We start from the raw sequence: 24,478 nt of genomic DNA on the forward strand, positions 1-24,478 counted from the left end.
GGGGGGGAACAAGGACCTGTTTCTGAACTCAAAGACCAGTATCAGTAATGTGTGTCATTTAAACCTCTACTCACTTCTCCCTCCTATATTATTTTGAAGCAAATACTAGATATTGTAGCATTTTATGTCTAAATATTTTAGTTATATCTCCAAAAGATAAAAACTCTTTAAGACATAAACTACAATACCATTTTCATACCTGAAATATTAATAAAAATCCCTTAGTATCATTATACATTCAATTATTGGCCAAAGTTCTAAATTTTTCATGTTTTTTTTTTTTTTAAGATTCAGAGTTAGTTTATTTGAATAAAGACACCCTCCCAGCTCCCCTGAAAAAAGGCTAACACATTGTATTTAGCTAATATATCTCTTAATTTCCTTAATCTATAAGTTATTCCTCCCTCTTCCTCCTACTCTCTGCTATTTATTTGCTTCAGAGACCAGGTCATTTAATCTGTAACTTCCTCAAGGTCTGAACTTTGCTGACTGTCTCCCTGTGGTGCTGTTCAATATAGCCCCTGTCTTCCATATTTATGTAAAATTGTTAGGTCACAGAATTTTGAGTTAGAATGGTATACAAATTTATCTATTTGACATGCTCATTTTATGGCAATTGAGGCCTAGAAAAATAGTATCCTAGTGAAAGATGAGAGTTGAGAGACCTAAGTTTAAGATACATAATTGCTGACAAGATGGTAAAAGGAATACTTACCTTTTTTAGAAAATAACATTGACCATATGAAAGTGCAATTTATATTTATTTATTACAAATCATTCTTATTTATTCAACAAAGCAGATTAGTAGGTTTCAAAGATATAGTTAACATTTGATTAATTGTACAGTTCTGTGATACATACATACACAAAACCCAAAGTCTGCAGAGGTTATGAAATAGTCTCAGGCTCAAACTTTTAGGTAATTTTTAACAGGTATTCCCAGCACTTTATTGTGCTGTATACATATTTTGTTTTTCTCCTTTCTTTTTTTCATTACTGGCTATTGAACCCAGGGCCTCACACATGCTTCCTAAGATCTCTACCACTGAGCTACATCGCAACCCCTAAGTTTGAGACAGGATCTCACTGAGTTGCCCAGGCTGGCCTTGAACTTGCAATCCCAATGCTCCTGGCTTCGGCCTTCTGAGTAGCTGCGATTACAGATGTGTCACCTTGCCCAGTTTGTATATATTTTAAAAATTACAACATTAGTAGAAATTCACTCAGGGTGTTTTTCTTTAGACCTTTCCTTTTCATCACTTGTGGCTCAAAGCACTGATATTTCTGTATGCCTATGAAATTTTCTGTTTAATAGAAAGCTTCCAAAAATATTTCTCAAGGAATGAAAATATATCTTACCTCAGTGAGTCACAAAAGATGTTATCTATGTTCCATAATAAAAATCCCAATAAAAATAAACCCAAAGATGTATACCCCAGTCCTCTAAGCCATGGATAAACCCTGTAGAAAAAAAAGAAAAGCAAAATGAAAATTTTTCAAATCATGTCACGAACACAGCTTGGAGTCATCATTTTCTGAGAAGGAAAGGTTTTCATTAGTATTAAAAGCCAGTCTTTTATTTAATGCATTTGCTAAAGATGTGTAGGGCCAGCCTTCCTTCCTTCCTAAACTGGGGATTTACCCAGGGGTACTTTACCACTGAGCTACACCCCCAGCCCATTTTTATTTTTACTTTAAGACAGAATCTTGCTAAATTTCCCAGGCTGGCTTTGAACCTGTGATCTTCCTGCCTCAGCCTCGAGAGTTTCTGGAAAAATAGAGTGTGCCACCATGCCTCACCCCATTTTTAAAAATGTGGGTCTTGCTGTGTTGCCCAGGGCTCAAGTGATCCTCCTGCCTCAACCTTGTGAGTAGATGGGACTACAGGTGTGTAATATGCCCAGTCATTTCCCAAATATATTTGCCATTAAAAGGTACTGACAGAGAATGGGCCACCAAGACTTGCTAAGTATATCAGGAGGCTAATCTGAAAGTACTCACCAACTCACCAAAATTTAAAACACACACACACACACACACACACACACACACACACAAAGACACATATTCATTAAGTCACTTGATAATATATACTGAGCGCTTACTGTTTTCCTAGCATTGTTACGAGCATTTGAGAGGTTGGCAGTGCGTAAGATAAAGTCCCTGCTCTCAAGGAACTTACAGTATAAAGTGAGAGGGTAAATAAAAACAAAACTGATTTGAAAAAAAAAAAAAAGGCCTGGGAAGGGGAAAGATGGTGATATGGAGGTATTATCTGGATGGGGTGTGCATACACACACACCATCTAAAATCTTTAAATAAATCCTTGAAGTACGTATTATTCTTTTTACTTTACCAGTAAGGAAACTGAAGCTTGGTGAGTTACCCCAAATAATAATAACAGCTTATTTATTTTTTATAGTTTCAATGAGGTAAGCTGTATATATTTTTAAAGTATATATCCGATGAGTACATCTGTACATACCCATGAAACAACCACATCAATCAAGATAATCAACATAACATCACCAACTCCAAAAGCTCAGTTTGCATTTTATTTTTTTAGAATGGAATCATGCCATATACAGTCTTTAATGTATAGCTTTTTTTCTTTTGACATTTTGAGATTCATTTCATGTCATTATGTGTATCAGTACTTAATTTCTTTTTATTGCTCAGTAGTATTCCATTGTATGGATATAGTACAATTTATTTATCTGTCCAAATGCTGGTGAGCATATTTGTTTCCAGTTGAGCATTACAAATAAAGCAACTACAAACATCCATGAAATGAATGCTAGGAAAGAAATGGCTGGGTTGTATGGCAGATAAATGTTTGACTTTTTTTTTGGTGATACTTTGGATTAAACCAGGACCATGTACCTGTTAGGCAAGTGGCTACCACTGAGCTGGATCTCCAAGTCTCCAACTGTTTTCCTAAGGCATGGCTCTAATTTACATTTTTACTAGTTTTAGTTATTCCACATCCTCAATACTTGGTATGTTCTTTTCATTTTAGCTATTCTAGAAGTGCTATTTCATTGTAGTTATTCTTTCTCTTTCTTCTTCTTTTTTTAGTGCTAAGAATGAACCCAGGGGCATTTAATTACATCCCCAGTTCTTTTCATATTTTTATTTTGAGACAGTATCTAGCTAAATTGCCCAAACTGGCCTAAAACCCTCCTGCCTTAGCTTCTGGTGTTACTGGGATTACAGGTGTGTACTACTGTGCCTGGATCATTGCTTTTTTTTTTTTTTGGTACCAGGGATTAAACTCAGGGGCACTCGACCACTGAGCCACATCTCCAGCCCTACTCTGTATTTTATTTAGAGACCAGGGTCTCACTGAGTTGCTTAGTGCCTCACTTTTTGCAGAGGCTGGTTTTGAACTCACAATTCTCCTGCCTCAGCCTACTGAAACGCTGGGATCACAGGTGTGCACCACCACGCCTGGCTTTTAATTTTCATTTCCCTAATCATTAATGTCCTTGAGCATTTTTTCATGTTCTTATTGACATCCATATATCTTCTTTGATGCAGTACTTATTTGCTTTCTTATTATTGAGTTGTAAGAATCTTTTATACATTCTACATGTACATCCTTTTTTGGATAAATATTTTGCAGGTATTTTCTCCAAGTCTATAACTTGCCTTTCATTTTCTGAACACTGTCTTGAAGAATAAATTTGTCAATTTTTTTCCTTTGGAATGGTGTCTTGCTGTGTTGTCCAGGGCTCAAGGGGTCATCCTGCCTCAGCCTCACAAGTAGCTGGTATTACAGGCATGCATCACCAAGCTTGGCTTTTTTTTTTTTGAGAAAAAGGAAAAAGGTTTATTGCTTTGCTAACAAAGGAGAAATACAGGGGAGGACTCCTCTGTCCCAGAGGCTGTGATTCTCCCCATCAGGGAAAACAGAAGTCTTTTAAAGAAGCTCTTTAAGGGTTGCATTCCAGGTGTGCTCTGGTAGGGGGTCCCTAGACACCTTAAAAATTTTTTAATAATGGTGTTAAATTTAAGTTCATTTCCTTTCATAAGACTATTCAGTTGTGCTGCATAATTTGTCAAAAAGATGATCTTTTTTCCTACATTACCTTGGCATATTTACTAAAGATCAGGTCAATATGAGTGTACAGGTCTATTTTTGGATGTTCTGTTGATTTGTATTTCATCCTCACCACCAATGCAATATTGTCTTTATTGGTGTAGAAGTAAATCAAGTGGTGTTAAGTCCTCTTTTTCTTTGGTGCTGGAGTTGGAACCTAGGGCTTATGCATGCTGAATGTGCTCTATTACTGAGCTACACACCCAGTCCTAACCATCTTTGTTTTTCTTTTTCAATACTGTTTGGTAATTCTAGATCTTTTGAATCCCATGTAAATGTCAGAATCAGATTTTCATTATATTGAACATACAAATAAATTTGGAAGAATTGACAATATTGAGTGAAGTATTTTTTGCTAAGAAATAAATCTCTTAGCAAAAACCTGTATAGTTTTCAATGTACAGATCATGCACATAATTTAACCCTAAATATTTGATGTTGTTATAAATTTTACTTTAAAAAATTTTGTTTTCCATTTATTCAGTGCTAGTATATAGAAAATGATTTTTTGTTTGAATGACTGTAAAAATTTCACTTATTACTGCTAGTAGTTTTTTGGTGCATGTTCTTTAATATTTTTTGAACACAATCATGTTGCCATAAATACCACAATGGATAGGACTTCCATCAGCATAATGCTGAGTAGACATGGTATTAGCATAATATCCTTATTTTATTCTTGATTTTCAAGGAACACCCCCCCCCCCCCCNCACTTGCACCCATACCGCTAAGCCTTTGTGTGGCCATGGTTGTGTGTGAGTGTGTGTATTTTGGGGGATCTGGTTTTCCTAAAAAGAGATCTGATTCTCCCATCGTCTTTTCTCTCTATCATTTTGTCTGACTTGTCTCCCCTCCCCCCCACTTTTTATAGTATTGGGAATTGAACTCAGTGGCACTTTCCCACTGGGCTACGTCCCAAGCCTTTTTCATTTTTTACTTTGAGACAGGGTCTCACTAAGTTGCTGAGGCTGGCCTTAAACATGTAATCCTGCCTCAGCCTCCCTAGTTGCTAGGATTATGGGCATGTGTCACCATGACTGGCTCAAAGAAATTTCAAAAAGTGTATCATGACTAAGTGTGTTATATACCGTAGAGTTTATAAGGTAAGAAATCCTCCTTCTTTGTGGTGCAAGTGCTTTCCCATGGAAAAAATGATTTTATCACTAGTTTGTAAGGTCTTTTGTTTATTATTTATTTTCAGATCATAAACAAGATGTTGAATTTTACAGAATGCTTTCTGTAAATCTACCGATACCATCATGCGGTTTTTCCCCCTTTATTTTTACTTTTTGGAATATGTAGAACAGTTTGAATAAACAGTTTTACATATAGTACCTTACATATAGAACAGTGTGTTTGCAAATTTAAATAATATCTGAATGTACAATGGCATGTGTTCCTTTTTGTGTGTGTGTGTGGTGCTGGGGACTGAACCCAGGGCCTTGTGTATGCAAGGCAAGCACTCTGCCAACTGAGCGATATCCTCAGCCAGCATGTATTCTTATCAAAGATAAATTTAAGTTCACTGTTTATCAGTTCTAAAATACATTTATACAGATTGCTAGAACTGATAAACAGAATGAGGCATAAAATATTCAAGTGTTATATGTCATCAAATAGCCTCTTATTAATAGTCTTTCCCCCCTTTAAAAAATTTCCTTTATTTTTAAAACATGTTGAACAGCAATAATAGATTTTTTTCAACTATTTTGTTATTTTAACTATAGATATTCATATACAAGTGAATAAAAAGGTGATTTAAAAATCCAGAAGGAAAGCACAAACCTGGCAATGTATGTAAAGGGCACTACTCTCCTGTTGGATGAAGGTTCTCAAGAGAAGATGAGTTTATAAGAGAATCACAGATTTCAGCTTTTCAGAGTTTATTACAGTCCACATTTGGGAAAGACAAGAATGAGTCCCAGGAAATGGGGCTCATTCAGAGAAGGTATCTGGCAGGGTAGCAGTTTGTGCTAGGTGTGGAAATGTGACAGGAATATGATTAGGAGGGAGTAGAGTGCTGGTTTTTTTTTTTTTTTTGCTTCTAAACTTACTTACCATGGACAATCTTCAGCTCTCAGGAGTAGTTCAAAGCAAAATTCTTCTGTGGGGTGAAATGAATTGTCTTTGGTTATCCAGGTAGCAGGGCACGGAGGAGAGAGCAAGAACTTTATCAGCACATGGTCCATGCAAGCTAAGTACAGGTATGATTCTAGGAACATTCTACCCATACATTGTCAAGTGCAAGAGTGTGAAATAAGAAGGCCTCAAAATATCTATGTTTGGAGTTACACTGTTTCATTCTGGACTGGCTGCTTGTCTGGTGTATAGCTATTCTCTGAAAAGTCCTTTCCCTTCACTTTCACTTTGGGAACTACCCTCACCATCTCTTGGGTTGAAGCTCCTGTTTTGAATCCAATACCTTCTTCCTTATTGTTTTTACTCTCATTTTGGTGAAAAACATTCTCTAAAATAGGAGCATGTTCCAGAGCAACGTTTATTGGATTCAAGTTTTGAGAACTTTTAATCCATAAAAAATATTTTCTCCGTATTTTATTGATTGGTTGGTTATAGAATTCTCAGTTATAAATCATTTTTCTTCAGAAATTTGAGGGTACTGATCTACTGTCTTCTAGTTTCTAATGTTGCTTTAGCAAGTCCAAAGTCATTATGATTTATAATCCTCCTTTGTATGTCTACCTGCTCCCCAGTTCTATAAACTTGTTGAATCTTCCTTGTTATTCTGAAACTGACATGGATCTATTTTCATCCACTGTGCTTGGTTATTCAGTGGGCTCTTTCATTCTAATAACTCATGCCCTTCAATTATAGGATTTTTTTTCTTGAATTATTTTGGTGATTTTCTCTCTATCATTTTGTCTGACTTGTCTCCCCTCCCCCCCACTTTTTATAGTATTGGGAATTGAACTCAAGGGCTTGTACATGCTAGGCAAGCACTCTGTCATGGAGCTGGATTCCAAACCCCTTTTTTTAAAAAAACATTTTGAGACAGGATCTTGCTAAGTTGCTTAGGCTCTCCTCAAATTTGTGATCCTCCTGCCTCAGCCTCCCGAGTAGCTGGGATTACAGATCTGAGTCACTGTGTCTGGCTTATTCCCTCTGCCCTTAACGTTAGTTCTTCTATTCTGGTTCACCATTATCTATTCAATAATATTCCCTTGGAATCTCTTCTATTTTTCATTTCTTTCTCTTTTTTTGTCCATACTCAGAGTGGATTCTTTAACTGGATTTCTCAAAAAGTTCACTTTTTCATTTTATCATATTTTAAAATTTTAACATTTTTTGGATTCTGTTTCCTTTTTATAGTACCCTACTCTTGAATCATAGGTATATTATCTTGGGGAATATTAATGAATTAATGATATTTATTTTTATTTGAAATTTTCTCCTTTCTGCATTAATTTATTCCTTCAAGTTTAGTTTTTCATTATTATCTGTTTTGGACTTTTTCATATTAGATGCATTTATCATATGTGTGGTACTATCTCTTCACTGTGTGTGTGTGTGTGTGTGTGTGTGTGTTACCTAGATCAAACCCAGGAAGTTTTGACAGGGTCTTGTTAAGTTGCCCAGGCTGGCCTCAAACTTGTCATCCTCCTGCCTCAGCCCCAACAGTCACTGGGATTACAGGTGTGCATCACTGCACCTGGCTATAATCCTAGACTCATTTTTTAAGAGTCCAAAAAAAGGAGACTAAAAAGGTGATCATAGCCCAATTTTACAGAATCTTCTCTTGGTAGAATTTTAAAAGAAGCAAAATGAGATACTGGGTGATTTTCAAGATACACTCTGTCTTTTATTTTTTCCATTCTTCATTTCTCTTCAGGTTTACTGTTGTTTTCTAATTCTTGAAGTTGATTGCTCAGTTAATTATTTTTCAACATGTCTATTTCTAATGCAAACATCTAAGATTAAAAATTTCCTTCAAATAACCACCTTAGCTACATTCTATTTTGATTTGTAGTATTTTCATTATAATTCCATTCTAAGTATACTCCCTATAAACCCATGCTAGGGATCAAACTCAGGCCTTGTACATGCTAGGCAAGTATTCCACCACTAAGATACATGGCTAGCCCACCCCCACATCTTAGTGTTTTAAAATTTCTAATATAATTCCTTTTTTACTCATGAGTATCCCCCCTTTCCTTTTTTGGGAGGGGGCCAGGCTATCTTGCCCCAGTATTCTGAATAGCTGGGAATATGGGTTCTGTGCTACTGCACCTGGCTGGAAGTATGGTTTTAAGTTTGCAAGACTTTGGGCTATTTTAATTAATTCTGTTTTACTTAAACTAGTTGCACTATACCCAGAGAACATGTTCTACATGATACTAATTCTTTAAAGTTTTTTGAGCCTTGCTCTAAAGATAAAATGTGGTAGATTGAGAACTTGTTTCATACATGCTTGAGAAGACTGCATTCTTTAATTGCCGAGAGTACTAGATCATTTTGTTATGTATTACTGAAATTTTATCTATAGCTTTATTCAATTTTTTGGTCTGAGTTACTAAATTACTGTGTTAAAATACCTGCATGATGGAGCACTATCTTTCTTTGTAATTTTTCAATTTTTACTTAAAAATTTCTGAAAAAGCTTAGGATTGCCATTTTTTCTGGTAAACTGAATTTTTATTACTAATATAGACAACACATTTGTTTTAAACAATGTCTTGAAATTTTGTCTATTATTAAAATTTCCAGTACCACTTTCTTTTTTTCCTTTTTGATACTAGGGATTAAATCCAGGGGCACTTAACCAATGAATTACTCAGCCCTTTTTATTTTTTTTTTATTTTGAGACAGGGTCTTGCTAAATTGCTTAGGGCCTCTCTAAGTTTGCTGAGGCTGTCTTTGAATTTTTGATCCTCTTGCCTGAGCCTCCCCTGCTGCTGGGATTACAGGTATGCGCCATTGCACCAGGTTCTTTTGGATTTAGTTTTCAGAATCCTATTTACTGCCTGGTATGTTGAGGGCGGCTGAGGCAGGACGATTGCAAGCTTGAAGCCAGACAGGACAACATAGGGAGACTCTGTCCCAAAATAATAAGGGCTGGTGATGTAATTCAATGGTAGATTGAAAACTGAGTTCTATTCCTAGTACTGGAATGGGGGAGTCCTCTTCCATGCTTCTGGAAGATTATTGTAAAATCAATTACTATTTTTAGTAGTTACTGAAAGCACACATGTAAAAATGAAATGACTAGGACCTTAGAAATTACATAATTGATTATCCTCTTCTATCTTACATGTTATTTCTCTTACCATTTTAGTTACATTTTGTACATTTTCTTTTTCTTTTCACATATAGTATATTTATTTTTTTATGTGGTGCCGAGGATTGAACCCAGTGTCTCACACATGTGAGGCAAACACTTTACCACTGAGCTATAGCCCCAGTCCCTATTTTGTACATTTTCAATCTCTCAAATTATACATTAGTATTTTAAGAAGTCACAATATTTGTTGAAATATTTGTCATTTTTACTGTTCTTTTTTGCACCTCAGTTCTTGCGCCTAAATTTACAATATCTTTTTGAAGGTCTTTTAGTGAGATGTACAGTAAGCCCCCCTTATCTGCAGGGTTTCAAGGCTCCCAGGGGATGCCCAAGCTTTTGGATACTATCAAACTCTATATGCTATGTTTTTTCATATACATGTATACATATTCAGATACAGTGCCTTTTCCATCTTAACTAAGCATTTATTTCATTTAACTATTGCATTATGGCTGTAACTTTTGCAGTTTGAAGTGACAGCAAAATTAGAATTTCTTTTTCTTTCCTCTCAATTTAATAGATAGAAAATTTGTTCTTTAGATCTTAGCAACTACAGCATGCAAATTTTTTTCTTTTCCTTATTGAGAACTGTCTCCTTTTCACTTCAAGGAAGTACTTAATGGCTTCTCTTTGGTATATCTAAACTGCCAGCAACACTATTCTTGCACTTCAGGGCCATTAGTAAGTAAAATAAAGGTTACTTGATCACAAACACTGAGATACCTGGACAGCTGAGCTGATCTGATAATAAAGATGATTACTAAGTGACTAACAAGAGGGTAGTGTATTCAGTGTGGATACGCTGGACAAAAGGCTAATTGATATTCAGAAGGGATGGAGTTGGATTTCATCATGCTACTCAGAATGGTGTGTAATTTAAAACTTGAAATAAAAATTGTTTATTTCTGGAAATTCCCACTTAACATTTTTGGATTGTGGTTTGCTATGGAATGCAAAATCATAGTTAAAGGGGGAACTACTGCACTGGCAAACTTCTTCCATTTTATTTGTCTCTAATGTCTTTACCTTACCCTATCTTATTTTCTTTTTAGTATCTATTTTTTAGTTTTAGATGGACACAATATCTTTATTATTTTTGTGTGGTGCTGAGGATCAAACCCAGTTTTTCATGAATGCTAGGCGAGCACAACCCCAACCCAACCTTACCCTATTCTTGAAAGATATTTTGATATAGAATTTCAAGCCGATGATTAATTTATTTCAGTATTTAGGAGATAACAGTCCATTGTGTTTTGATTTCCATTGCTGCTATTCATTATGTCTGCTATGGACCAATTATTATTCCTTTGTTAGTAATATGTTCCCCCCCCCCCCATTGCTGTGGATCAAACCCAGGGCCTGTGCATGTTAGGCAAGTGCTCTACACTGAGTTATGTCTCCAGCCCATAATATGTCTTCTATTTCTGGAGTCTTTTAAGATTTTTGTTTTGGGATTTCATCATTATCAGTATGCTTTTTCTATAAGCATTAAATAATAAACAACTTTATTTTTAAGCAAAAAATAATTTTATACTTTCAATTTCAAGAAAAATGCTAAGTGAGCAAAATGTAGGTCTCTCCAGGAATGACTTGTGACCATTACCACATAAAAATCTTGCAAACTGAACTGCTTTTCTTGTCACAATTAGGAAGGTGAAGAATTGGGAAGCCACTGGACTAACTGCTACATCCAGCATCCCTCTATCTTAGAATAATTCACAGATCGAGTAGCTGCAATCATATGTGTTTACTTTAATCATGAAACACATTCTAGATCTAAACCATACATAGATGACTTACATAGTACTACTTTTTTCCCCTCACTGAATTTGAGTCTCATGTGAATATATGTGATTGGCAGAATCTGAATGCTATCTGGAAACTTACCTGCACAAAAGAAATATGGAAAATATAGCTTTAAAAATTTTAGCACCTACTGCACAGGATGGCATACTTGAAGATATTTAGAATGATACTGAGTGAGCTGATCTTTTATATCTGCTGCACCTGAGAAAGATTTCCTTTTATTTATCCTGATTAAAATTTGCTGTTGTTCTTGAAGCTATGTAGTCTTGTCTTTTATCAATTATAGAAATTTTTCACCTATTATCTTTTTGGATATCTCTTCCTCCCTCTATTTTACTATTTTTTTTAAAAAAAAAAATTGGAAAAACAATTAGACAAATTATTCCTGTGATGTTTTCTGATTTATTTCTGTAGACTTGTCTTCCAATGTATTAATTCATTCTTTAGCTGTATCAATCTACTTTTAACTTATCCACTTAGTTTTTAATTTCAATGATTTTATTTTTTATGCTAGAATTTCTTTGATTATATCATATCTTGCCTTTCAATTTTATCATATTTAATAATCTCCCATAACTTGACCTAATTTTCTTTTAGTTCATTGATTATTTGCATTTTCTCCTTCTTTCTTTTTATTACTAGGGACCAAACCCAGGGCCTCATGTATTCCCAAGTCCTCCAAGTATACTCTCGAGGCCATTTACTGAGGCTGAGTTCGCCTCTGATTTTCTGCCCCATTGTTGGGGAGAGAAGCCAGTTCTTAGAAATTGCTTAGAAATGTTTCTTCCAAATACACAATAAAATGAATATTCCAGAAAGAGGGTACCACTGATATTCTGTTCTTTTGCAAATTCCACACAGAATAAGGACTAGGCTGCTCAAGTTGGAGAGGCATGTAGTAATGTGGAAATTGGAGTTAATCTGAAAAACTGTTTGGCATCTATAAGGAGAAGAGGCATGGTGGCGTCTCAATGGTATATTTCCTTACACATTCTCAGATAAGTGTTTTTCCCCCATACCTGAAAAAGAGATTTCCATGTTACCTTCTTACTGAAGGGGGAAAAAATTGGGTGAGGAGCAGTCTTTTACCTACCATGTACTTCTTTGATGGTTCTGGTTTTATGTGTATGTGTGCAAGGTGATGGGGAAACAGTTCCAACTGCAATCTTTACCATGCCAAAAGTTTTGTCTATTTTGAGGTTACGGAAACTGAAGGCTCTGGTCTCCTGGTATCAAATGCCTTCAAATTGATGATGATCTAAGCACTCATTTGTCACTTTAGTTTGCAGTTCCTTCTTTGGATTTGATATTTTGGAATTTTCCTTGTTTCTTTGAGCTCAGCTAGACTGTTACAGGGTGTGTGCTGTATTTTAAATTATCCAGAATTTCTAAGTGTTTTGTTATAAAAGGAATTTTCAGATATTTTATCAGACATATTTAAAAAAACCCAGAAGTTTCTGAGTTTCAATTTGATATTAAGAACTTTCATGGATAAGCACAATCCTGGGTTCCAGGGATTACCAAGTTAACTAAGACTTTAAGAAGCTCACAACATAGTTGGGCAGACAGATGAACAACAAGGAACACTGCTAAGTGGAATGATCACCAAACAGATATATAAGAAAGAAGCTTTGGCAAAGCAGATGAAAGAAAGATATTTTTATTTCATAGGCTTGCCATTGTTAAAGTACCTATTCATTTTTTTTTTTTTTTTCAGAGCTGGGTCTTAAATCCAGGGCCTTGTGCATGATAGGCAAATGCTCTACTACTGAGCTACATCTCCAGCCCTGTTAAGTACTTTCTAAAGGTCTATCATTTGGATTACTAAAAGTACTGGTATCCCTTCCATCAGACTTGATTTAAGCCAAGAACTGTGTTTTATGCTTCTTTACATTTCCCATGTGCCCAGATTAAAAACAGAATAAACCGGGAACTTCTGGTTCCAGAAATATGTAGTAGATACATCTTTTTCCTTTCTTTCCACTAAGTAGAACAAAAACCCTGATATTATATAGAAAACAAACATGAGAAGACTGAGAAGTAGAAGAAGGCAGACTAACTAGGGACCTTGAAATCTGAGAAATGATACAGTAGTGAATTTCCTTTTGAAGTTAATATTATTTTAAATTAAAAAATCACAATTGAAGCTGGGCGCAGTAAAGTACACCTGTAATCCTAGACTCGAGAATGCTGAGACAGGAGGACTGCAAATTCAAGGGCAGTCTCAGCAACTTATCAAGATGCTGTTTAAAACAATAAAAAGGGCTAGGGATGTAGCTCAGTATTTTGCACCCCTGGGTTCGATAGTCAGTTCCAAAATAAATAAATAAAAAATAAAATCACAACTGCATGTTTTTGTGGGGTATAATATGATGTTCTGATATACATATACAAGGTGAAATAAAATCAAGCTAATTAACATACACATCACTTCACCTTTTTTTTGTGGTAAGATATTTACTCTCAGGTTTTTGTGTATTGTTGGTGGTACTGGAGATTGAACCCAAGTGCTTTCTAACAGGGAGCTACATCCCCAGCCCTTTTAATTTTTTATTTTGAAACAGGGTCTTGGTAAGTCACTGAGGCTGGCTCTGAACCTGTGATCCTCCTACCTCAACCTCTGGAGTACTTGGATTACAGCCATATGCCACCTGAGCCTGGCTCTCTTAGCTATTTTGAAATACACATTATTACCAACCATTGGCACTGCTGGGCAATGCATCTCAAAAACTTATTTCTCCTGTCTAAAATGAAAACTTGCATCCGTTCATCAACCTGTCCTCATTCTTTCCCTCTCCCCATTAGCCTCTGGTAGCCACCATTTTACTCTATATTTCTGAGTTCCACTTTTTAAAATTTCACATGCAAGTGAGAACATGTGATATCCAGCTTACTCCAGGTTCATGCACCATGTGTTTTCTTTTTACCAAGATATTTCAGATTTAGAACTAAAGAAGCCAGCAACTCCGTTCAATAATACAGGATTTCTCATTGGAAACTTTAAAGTCAAAAGAAAGACGCACAGCATTTTTCAAGTTCTGAAAGGAAAGAACTGTCAACCCAGAATTGTATATTTAGTGAGTATGTCCTTCAGGAATAAGTAAATATCAAGACATTCTCTAGCAAAGGTAAGTTAAGAGAATATACTGCCAGCAGATCTATCCTAAAAGAATGACTACAGGAAATTATCTGAATAGAAAGGAACCGATGAAAGCGAAATTTTGGAACAGCAGGGAGGAAGAAAATGGAAAGAGTAAAAATATGGGATGATAAGGGCAAATTCCAGATGTCAAGGGGTGAATGCATGCATAGAAGAGTTACTAGAACACCCTATAATAACATTTTCTTTATTAGCATAGTAAGAGGCACACATCTTGCCTCTCTCTCCTATAGAGAGACGGCCTTTATTTGTCAGCTCTGACAAATAAACTCTCATGTATATCTTTGCCTGGTCTCTGTCTTTCATTTCTTGCTTATCAGTCTTTCATTCCTTGCTTTCCCTTCATTTTGGTGCCAAAACCTGGGACTGGGTTCCCCAATGTGCCCGTTCCCCTCTTTGAGGGTCACTAAGCATCCCTGGGCCCAATCTGGATTCCATCGTGGGACCATGCCAAAGGCATTCTCTGCACCTACCACCGGACATTTCTGGTAAGACCCCTGTTTCCGGTCGACCTAAACAACCTACGGTCCGGGAAGTGATTGATTGTCCGGCACTCCCAGGGTTATTTTGTGGTCAGGGATACCCCCAGCCACAGCTTTCAAAGCTAAGGATGATCCTTACTGTTGACTAAGTCTATAGGTCGTCTTTTATTTGGGTCCTGGGTTTTGAGAAAAAAATCACAGAGGGTGATTGGGAATTGTTCCTGGTGAGACCTCTCAGTTTTGGATAAATCTCTACAGCTTCTGCCCCTACATAAGTCCCAGCTGGGTGCCCAAGTGCCTCTATGGGCCCTGCCCTTGACACTTACCCAGTGGTAGTAATGACCTCCTAAGCATAACTGTCTTCTCAACTGGGTGATACTACAGACTGGGGGATACCCCACCTCTAAACTCACCTCCTATATCTCACCATAGATGGCTCCTTATCCATTCCCTCCCATAGTCCTCTAGGCTGCCTCCTGGCTAACCTAGGGTCTCTCTCTCTCACTCTGGACCTAAAACCCCCGAAACTTATCCACTTGTGCAATCAGATCTGGCCTCAATATCCTTTGGATAATGACTCTAAATGGCCACTTAATGGCAGTCTAGATCCCAATATTATTAGGGATCTTTTCAATTATTGTGAGCATTCGAGAAAATGGAAAGAAATCCCCCCATTCTCAGGCCTTCTCTTTCCTTCCTTCCAAATCGTTCCTCTGCTCTTCCTGTTCTCTGGCCCAGGTTCTGCTGGCTCTTAAACCCTCTCCTCTCAACCTCAGGACCCTTCTCAAAAGCTCAGACTTCAACCTTGCTGACGAACTCCCTCCCTACTGTTCTCCACCTTCTGCTCTGACTCTTCTGGAACTTCCCTCACCTACTTTCAGTCCACCCACTACTCGTTTTTGCTCTCCCATGGCCCCCTATACCCAGCTCACACCTCTGCTTCCCTTTTGTGAAGCAGTAGGGTTGGAAGGAGTTGTCTGGGTACACATCCCTTTCTCCTTTAGTGACCTCTCCCAAATCGAAAGGAGACTAGGGTCCTTCACCATCAATCCTTCAGGGTACATTAAGGAATTCCAATACCTAACCCAATTAATATGATTTAACTTTCCATGATCCTATCCAACACTATCCTACCTGAGGAGCACAGGCGAGTTTGGGAGCAGGGTTAGGGAATAGCAGTTTTCCCCAGCTCCTTCCAGACCTATGTCAGAACTTACATTGAAATGTAAATGGAAGAAGCCTCATACTATACTAAATCAGAAAGTAAATTGTATGGTACTTTACTAGTTATCAGCCGGTCATTTTTTCTTAAGTTCCATATTTTTTGAGCTCATAATTTTGGTCCTATGCACCTAGGTTAATGTTTTTCTGACCAGTCCTATTTTTTTTTCAACTATGGAGTTTTTAAACATCTGTAAGATTGCAATGGAGTGTTATGTTGTCTGTCTATGTGTGTGTAGGTCCATATGTCATGTACATGATATCAAAATTGGCAGATTAAAAATAAGTGCTCATCAATTTAAAAATGGATACAAATACCTTTAATTCACGTGATTTAAAATGGTTCAATTTAAATTGGATAAACAGATGAAAGTAAAGATGTATTTAAAATTAAACTTAACTCACAAGTCTCTCTAGGTGGTCAAAGAACTAATAAAATGTTGTATCTATAAAATGTCTAATATCCATTGTTTCTCTAGACTTTTCTTCAACATGGAAGAAATGGCTAATACTGTTAAATACACTTGTCTGGTATCTTGGTAAAAATAAGTAAGATAGATTTGACATGGGATTACTCATAAATGTGTTTGTTAGACATCTGATTAATTCACAAAGTTAAAATGCTAACTGTTAAATATATCATCAAGTACTCTTAACTCCTTGAATTCCATTGGGTAACATTATTGATGTTTTCATAAATTGGTAAATGAAAAAAAAAGTGTTGGAAGTTGCTTTGTCATCACTGAAAAAAGGTTACTAAAAATTTTAAGTCCCAACAGGTATAATTCTATATACTTGAAGATTGTGTTTTCATGAAATGGTAAACAGATGTGATTCTATACACAAAGGTTTATAGAAGATTTCTATATTCAAAGGCCTAAAGTTTCAATTGTTTCAATTAAGAGTACTGTAAATAATATAAAGTATTTCTTTTTATTAAAATTAAATAATTTATCTAAAATTTAAAAATTTATTGAGGATTGTTTCAGATTGTAAGTAGAAAAGAGGGTTAACAGATGGGAAAGACAAATTAGAAGATTCTAGGTATGGAACCATATTTAATAAAAAGAAAAGAAAGTATTTCTGGAAAGGAAAATACATGGATACAAATACCTTTAATTCACGTGATTTAAAATGGTTCATTCTATTAAATATGGAAACCATATTTAATAGAAGGAAAAAAAAGTATTACGTGATGAAGTAAATAACAGGATTTAAATAAGTGATAAAGAAGGTCTATGTAAGTTGGTTACATATGTAAATGAAACAATCAATCAAAGCTATTTAAAGGTTTTTCCCCTAAGGTCAAATGTTAATGTACTGATATAAACCAAAACTTAATCTATGTGTTAAAAGAACAAGGATTTCTTAAAACATTAATTTACCTATAACATTGTGTTTATTAAGTTTTGTTTTTTTGAGCAAGTAATCTTTAAGGAATTAAGGATTATATAACTGTGGTTAAACAACAACTGTTATTTTGGAATATGTTATTTCTTTAAGAGGTATACTTGACTAATATAAAAATATCAATGTATTTGTGATGCTATTACTCCTCTTTGTATATTAAATGTGTTCAAATCTTCTAGGTATGCAAGTCTTGAAGGTAGAAGCTTTAAAAGAGCATTACATCAAGCTGGGGTTCTCTAAACTAAAGCTCTATGGTAATTTTAGGCTTATAAAGATAACACATTTTATTGGAGATTTATTTATATAATTTAATGTTCTATAACTGGACCTGTTATCAATAAGATATTTAAAGTTTTATGTTACTTTAAAAAAAGGTCACACCTTGAGGTGGAGACCTAACATGATAAGACGTTTTGCATGAAGAACTATGAAAAAGGGTACAGGTCTGACTACATGCAATGACACGAAGAAGACTGTATTCTCACCTACTTCATAGATACCACATAGCTGTAAATTTTTTTTTTTTAAATTCAGCTTGGTATTTTGTCTCCCTACACACTGTCCCTTATGCTGGAACATAAGAACCACAGGGTTGTTAACACAATGATGGTTTCAATTGTCCCCCAACCCCCAGGCCAACATCATCAAAAGATTTATTGAATTTCTAACCCTAGTACCTCAGAATGTGATCTTATTAGTAAATTGGATCATTGCAGATATTATTAAATGAAATGAGGTCATACTGAAGTAGGGTAGGCTCTTTCTCCAAGGTGGCTGATATTTTTATAGGAAGATAAGTCATGTGAAGTCACAGGGAGAAGACCATGTAATAGCAAAGGTAGCAATTGCTGCTATGAAGCTGTAAGTCAAGTTGCCAGAAAACCACCAGAAGCAAGGAAGAGGTAAGGAAGCACACCCCTAATGGTTTCAGAGGAAGCATGGCCCTGAGGTATCTTCATTTTGGACTTTTGTCCTCCTGAACTGTGAGACAACAGATTTCATTTTTTTTAAAGCTACCTAGCTTGTAATACTTTATTATGGCAGCCTGAGGAAACACAAGCATAGAAAGTATAGGTACATAAAAGAGATGCAGGATTTCTGCACTTCAATGGAAACATTAGACTCTGACAAAGTGTGTACATATAATACTGTGAGCAACCACTAAAAAGCAATACAAAAAGAAATACAAATACTCTACATACACTAAAATGAAAATCCAAAGTTTTTAAGTAAATTGTAGGAAGGTGAGAAAAAGAAAACAGGGAAATATATATAAAAAAAGAACAAAAGATAGATAAATGGCAGACCTAAGACCCAACATAATAATAATTACATAAGTGCACATGATCTAAACACACCAATTAAAAGAGTCTGAAAGAGTAGATTAAAGGGGCTGGGGATGTGGCTCAAGCGGTAGCGCGCTTGCCTGGCATGCGTGCGGCCCGGGTTCGATCCTCAGCACCACATACAAACAAAGATGTTGTGTCCGCCCAAAGTTGAAAAATAAATATTTAAAAAAAAAAAAAAAGAGTAGATTAAAGAACATGACCCAGCACTGGGGCTGTGGCTCAGTGGTGGAGCGCTTGCCTAACACATGCGAGGCACTGGGTTTGATCCTCAGCACCACATAAAAATAAATAAGTAAAATAAAATTATTATAAATAAATAAATAAAAAGAAAAAGAACTGGGGATGTAGCTCAGTGGTAAAGAACCCTTATGTTCAACCCCTGTCCAAAAAGACAAAAATGAAAAGTCTTTGCATACCTGACATGTTGGATTATGCCAGGTAGCTTATGCTAATAATATGATTTACAATGAACACTTGTTTTTGTTTGCTTGGGGTCCTCAGCCATGCTATATCAGTTTGATCTCTAGGTAATACATCATGACTATGGGTATAACAACTTTACTGAATTTTGTAAGTTCTAGTGAATCACTGAACCTGAGGGTGGTTTGGGGAAACCTGATACATTAAACAACAGATATCTAATCAACATTTATAGGAAATTTCACTCAACAACAAAATACACATTCTTTTCCAGTTGGTATAAATATTTTTGGCATAGCCTGAAAAATTTAAAAGAAATGAAAACATACAGAATACTTCCTTGACTACTAAGGAATAAAATTAGAAGACAAGAAGAATGATAACAAGAAAATCTCCAAACACTTGAATGCTAAATATTACACTTCTAAATAATCCATGGATCAAGAAAAAGTCTCAAGGAAATTAAAAAAAAAAAAAACACATTGAGCTGAATAAAAACGAAAATACAACATAGGAAATGTGAGACTCAGCTCAAGCAGTGGCAAGAGAGGAATTTATAGCATACTGAAACTCATTAGGAAAGGGGAAGTCTGAAATCAATGACTTAAATTTCTACCCCAAAAACTTAAAAAAAGAAGAGCTAAACAAACCCACAAAAAGCAAAGGTAGAATAAAATAAAGAGTGGAAATCAATGAAACTGAAAAAATGCGGGGGGGGAGGGGAATCAATCAAACAAAAAAATATATATATTTTAAAGGAGCAATACAATTTAAGACACTTCTAGAAAGACTGACCATGAGAGAGAAAACACACATATCACTAAAATGAGGGATGAAACAGAGTATTACTACAAACCCTGCAGACATTAAAAGGAAGATAAGAGACTACTATAACCAACTCTATACACATACATGTTGACATCTTAGAGGAAGGGGACCAATGCCTCAAAAACACAAACTACCATAATTCACCCAATATGAAATTGATCATTTTGGATAGCCCATAACTATGAAGGAAGGTGAATTTGTAATTTTTTTAATGCCCCAAAATATAAATCTCCAGGCCCAGATGGTTTCAATGGGGAAATATATCAAACATTTAAAGAAAAATTAACACTAATTCTACACAAATTTTTCCAGAAAATATAAGGGAATAACATTTCTCAATTCATTTAATGAAATTAGTAATACTGATACCAAAAATGGATCACAGTACATACAAACATGAACCAATGTCATTCATGATCTAGACACAAGATCCTTAATAGAATATTAACAAATAAAATTCAGCAATATATAAGAAAAAATTACACACCATGACTAAGTGCAGTTTGTCACAGAATGTAAGGCTGGTTCAGTATTTGAAAAATCAATCAATGCAATCCACTGTATTAACAGAATACAGAATAGGGCCTGGGTTGTGTTTCAGTGGTAGAGCACTTGCCCAGCATGAACAAGGTCCTGGACTCAACCCCTAAGCACCACAGTACACAAACAAAAAAACCCAAAATGAAACAAAAATAAATACCATTTATAATTGCTTTAAAAAATGAGAATTCTATACAATGTTGATAAAAGAAGATCTAAATAAATCAAGAGACAATCTCTGTTCATGGACTCAAAGGCCCAACAACTCTGCAAATTGACATGCATGTTTAATATATCTCTTAATGCCACCCTGCCCAGCCACCCAAATACTTTTTGACAAAGATGTAAAAGCAATTCAATTGAGAAAGGACAGTTTTTTCAATCAATCTTCTTGGACCAGTTGGAATCCGTGGGTAAAAAAATAGAGATTCAACTTAAGTCTCAGACCTTATACAATATTAACTCAAAATGAATTATGAACTTAAATGTGAAATGAAAAACCATTCAGTCTTTTATAAAAACGTAAGAGAAAATCTTTGAAATCTACAGATAGGAAAAGAGTTCTTAGAATTGTCACCAAAGCATGATTGGCAAAAGGGAAATTGAAAATTTGAACTCATTAAAATAAAATAAATGTTTGCTCATTAAAAAACCCTGTAAATAAGGTAAAAATTCAAGGTACAGATTGAGAGGAAATAATTGCAAACCACATATTTGACAAATAACTGGAATTTCAAAACTCAATGGTAAACCCAACTACTATGTATAACCATGAAGCTCTAACAAAAAAAGAATATGTTTACAAAACAAAAACCCCCCCACTCAACTGTAATTAGCAAGAGAAACTATCTTTGTTAATCCTTACTGTAAATAAGCATGCAATGGGAAAAGACTTGAATAGATAAGTCAGTGAAGCACATATACTGATGGCAAATAAGCATATGAAGGTATATTTAACATCATTAACTGTTAGGCAAATGCAAATTAAAAACATAAGATATTGGTATTAGAATAAATAAAAATAAAAAAAATGGTACTAACACTAAATGCTGGTGAAGATGCAGGGAAACTGCATCACTCATACATTGTTGTTGGTAATGAAAAATTGGTATAGACACTCTGGAAAATAGTTCAACAGCTTTGAGAAAAACTAAACATACAATCACCAAATGTAATTCCTAGCAATTCTACTCTGGGCCTTTATTTCAGAAGAAATAAACACTTGTGTTCACATGAAAACCTATATACAGATGTTCATAACAGCTTTAATTATGATAGCCTAAAACTAGAAACAATCTAGACAATATTCAACAGGTGAATGGTTAAACTGTGGTACACCTCTATTGTCGAATTACAGCAATGAAAATGAATGAACTACTTATATACTCAACAACTTGGATTAATCTCCATAGAATTATGCTGAGTTCAAAAAACAATCTCAAAAGGCTATATACTATATGATTACATTTATATAACATTCCCGAAATTTCAAAAATGGAGGACAGATTAATGATTACCAAGGGTTAAGTACAGGAATAGGGTGGGGTGTGTGACAGAAGTAAGTGTGATTATAAAAGGGCGACAAAGGAATTCTTGTGATGATGGAAACGTTTTGTATCTTGACTGAATTAATGGCAAATCCTGGTTGTGATGTTATACCATAGTACTGCAAGATGTTACCACTGGAGGAAATTCATAAAGTGATAGAGTATCTCTCTCTATTATGTCTGCAATGTATGTATTCCTACAATTATCTCATGAAACGTTTATTTAAAAAAGAAAACAAAACAAAAAGAGAACAAATCCACAAATCATATTACTTACTTATTTACTGAGTATATGTTATATGGCCAGGACTTACTTAAGGTACTCTTATGAATGTTGTTTTTTATTAAAATTTCATGAACTGAACTCTTATTAAAGATTGTGCCCATTTCCCAAACTATCTTTCATGGAATGCTATTTCTTTGTGACACTAACATCCTTCCTTGAGAGGTGTTGTATAAAAGGAGCTCCCTAATCAAATAAGTTTGAGAAAGATAAAAACAACATTTTTTTTTACTGTAGAATTTTTTCAAGGTTTTTGATATCCTAGTGAGCAATATACAATTTCAAAAGATGCCATCATTTACAGCTTTCCTCAGATTTAATTTTGGAACTCTTGTTTACACATGATGCCCATTAACAATTTCCTGAAGAACTAGTATTTCTTATACAATAATAATGTTGGGTTACAGTTTTCTATCAATATCTCTGCTGGAGTTAGGTTTTGTGATTTATTTCAATGTAGGCTATAGATTTACTGTCATAAGCCTGAATATATTTATGGTTGATGATCCAAACTACTTACCATGTAACAATATAAATAGATCGAAGTACTAATGTAAAGACCAACATTCCATACATGACCTGGACAGAAAAGAAAAATGAAATCAGTATCATCATTATTCTTTGGCAAAGAAAGTATATTTTGCCCTCCAAAATAGCTCTTCCAATTAAATGTGAATATCTATTATCTTTCATTATATTTTTTCAAGGGCAAAATATTTTATTCACCTTTGTCTTTCCAATGCCTGGCATTTTATTTATTTATAGGTGGTGCTGAGAATTGAACCCAGTACCTCACACAGCCAGGCAAGTGCTCTACTACTGAACCACAACCCCAGCACATCCCCATCCCCCATTACATTTTAAAGACGTGCAAATAGGTAATTAAGTCATGCTAATCTCCAAGGAAAAACTAAGAACATGATTATAAATAACCAATACTGGAAGTCCTATGCCTATTTTAATTTTCTCTCTCATTTAAATTTTTTTTTTTATATATTGGGGATTGGATCCAGGGGTGCTTAACCACTGAGCCACATCTCCAGCTCTATTTATGTATGTTATATGAAATTTTAAATATCTGCCAAAACTTGAAGAAATGGTACATTTTTAACCCACATTTCCTAGCTTCTTTTTTCCCTTTTTAGCTTCACTTTCAGCAAATCATTGTTTTCCATGTAACAACAGTATAAACCTCAACTCTTAAACTCTTCTCCAGAACGTCTCTACATATATATGCATCCTCCCCTCTACATTCTTTCTCCCATCTTTAGTCTCTAAAGAAAGTGGTGGCTATTCCTTCTTGACCACAGTTATCTGTCCTATAGGCTCACAACAACATATCTGGAGATAATATGTCTTAAAATCAGGAAGTGTGATGTCTCCAGTTTTGTTCTTCTTTCTCAAGACTAATTTGTCTATTTGTGGTCTTCTGTGGTTCCATATGAATGTTAAAATTCTGTTTCTGTTTCTGTTAAAAAATGCCTTTGGAATTTTTATTGGGATTGCATTGAATCTATAGATCACTTTGGAAAGTATTAATATTTTAATAATACTAAGTCTCCTAATCCATGAGCACAGATGTCTTCCATTGTGTCTTGTTTAATTTATTTTATCAATGTTTGGTGGGTTTCAATATACACTTTTACCTCATTAGTTGAGTTTATTACTAGATATTTTATTCTTTTTTGGTGTTGTTATATATTGAATTATTTTAATGTTTTTTAGATAGTTCATTAATAATATAGAAATGTAACTTATTTTTTTATATGTTGGTTTTGTATCCTGTAACTTCACTGAATTAATTTATTAGTTCTAAGTTATTTTCTCAACTCTTCAGGTTTTTTTTTTTTTTTTTTTAAAGGTATATATATTTTTAGTTGTACTGGACACAATATCTTTATTTTTTATTTATTCATATGTGGTGCTGAGGATTGAACCCAGCACCTCACACGCACTAGGCATGTGCTCTACCACTGAGCCACAACCCCAGTCCCTCCTTGGGGTTTTTATAAATTAATCATATCTGTAAATAG

General features: G+C 35.0%; 1 protein-coding gene across 5 annotated transcripts in view; it reads right to left on the reverse strand.

The window, feature by feature from the left end:
- The window catches only part of Acer3 (alkaline ceramidase 3), a 180,229-nt gene that overhangs the window by 9,284 nt on the left and 146,467 nt on the right, over positions 1–24,478 (reverse strand). For all 5 annotated transcript variants that reach the window (XM_015477382.2, XM_048788019.1, XM_048788018.1 and 2 more), the window contains 2 exons: positions 22,966–23,024; positions 1,360–1,461 (listed from right to left, as the gene is read on the reverse strand). In XM_015477382.2, the coding sequence (XP_015332868.1) occupies positions 1,360–1,461; positions 22,966–23,024 (161 nt within the window). The remainder of the gene's footprint in view (positions 1–1,359; positions 1,462–22,965; positions 23,025–24,478) is intronic.

Source organism: Marmota marmota, unplaced genomic scaffold (assembly GCF_001458135.2).
Source record: "Marmota marmota marmota unplaced genomic scaffold, marMar, whole genome shotgun sequence".
In the NCBI taxonomy this organism is placed as follows: Eukaryota; Metazoa; Chordata; class Mammalia; order Rodentia; family Sciuridae; genus Marmota; species Marmota marmota.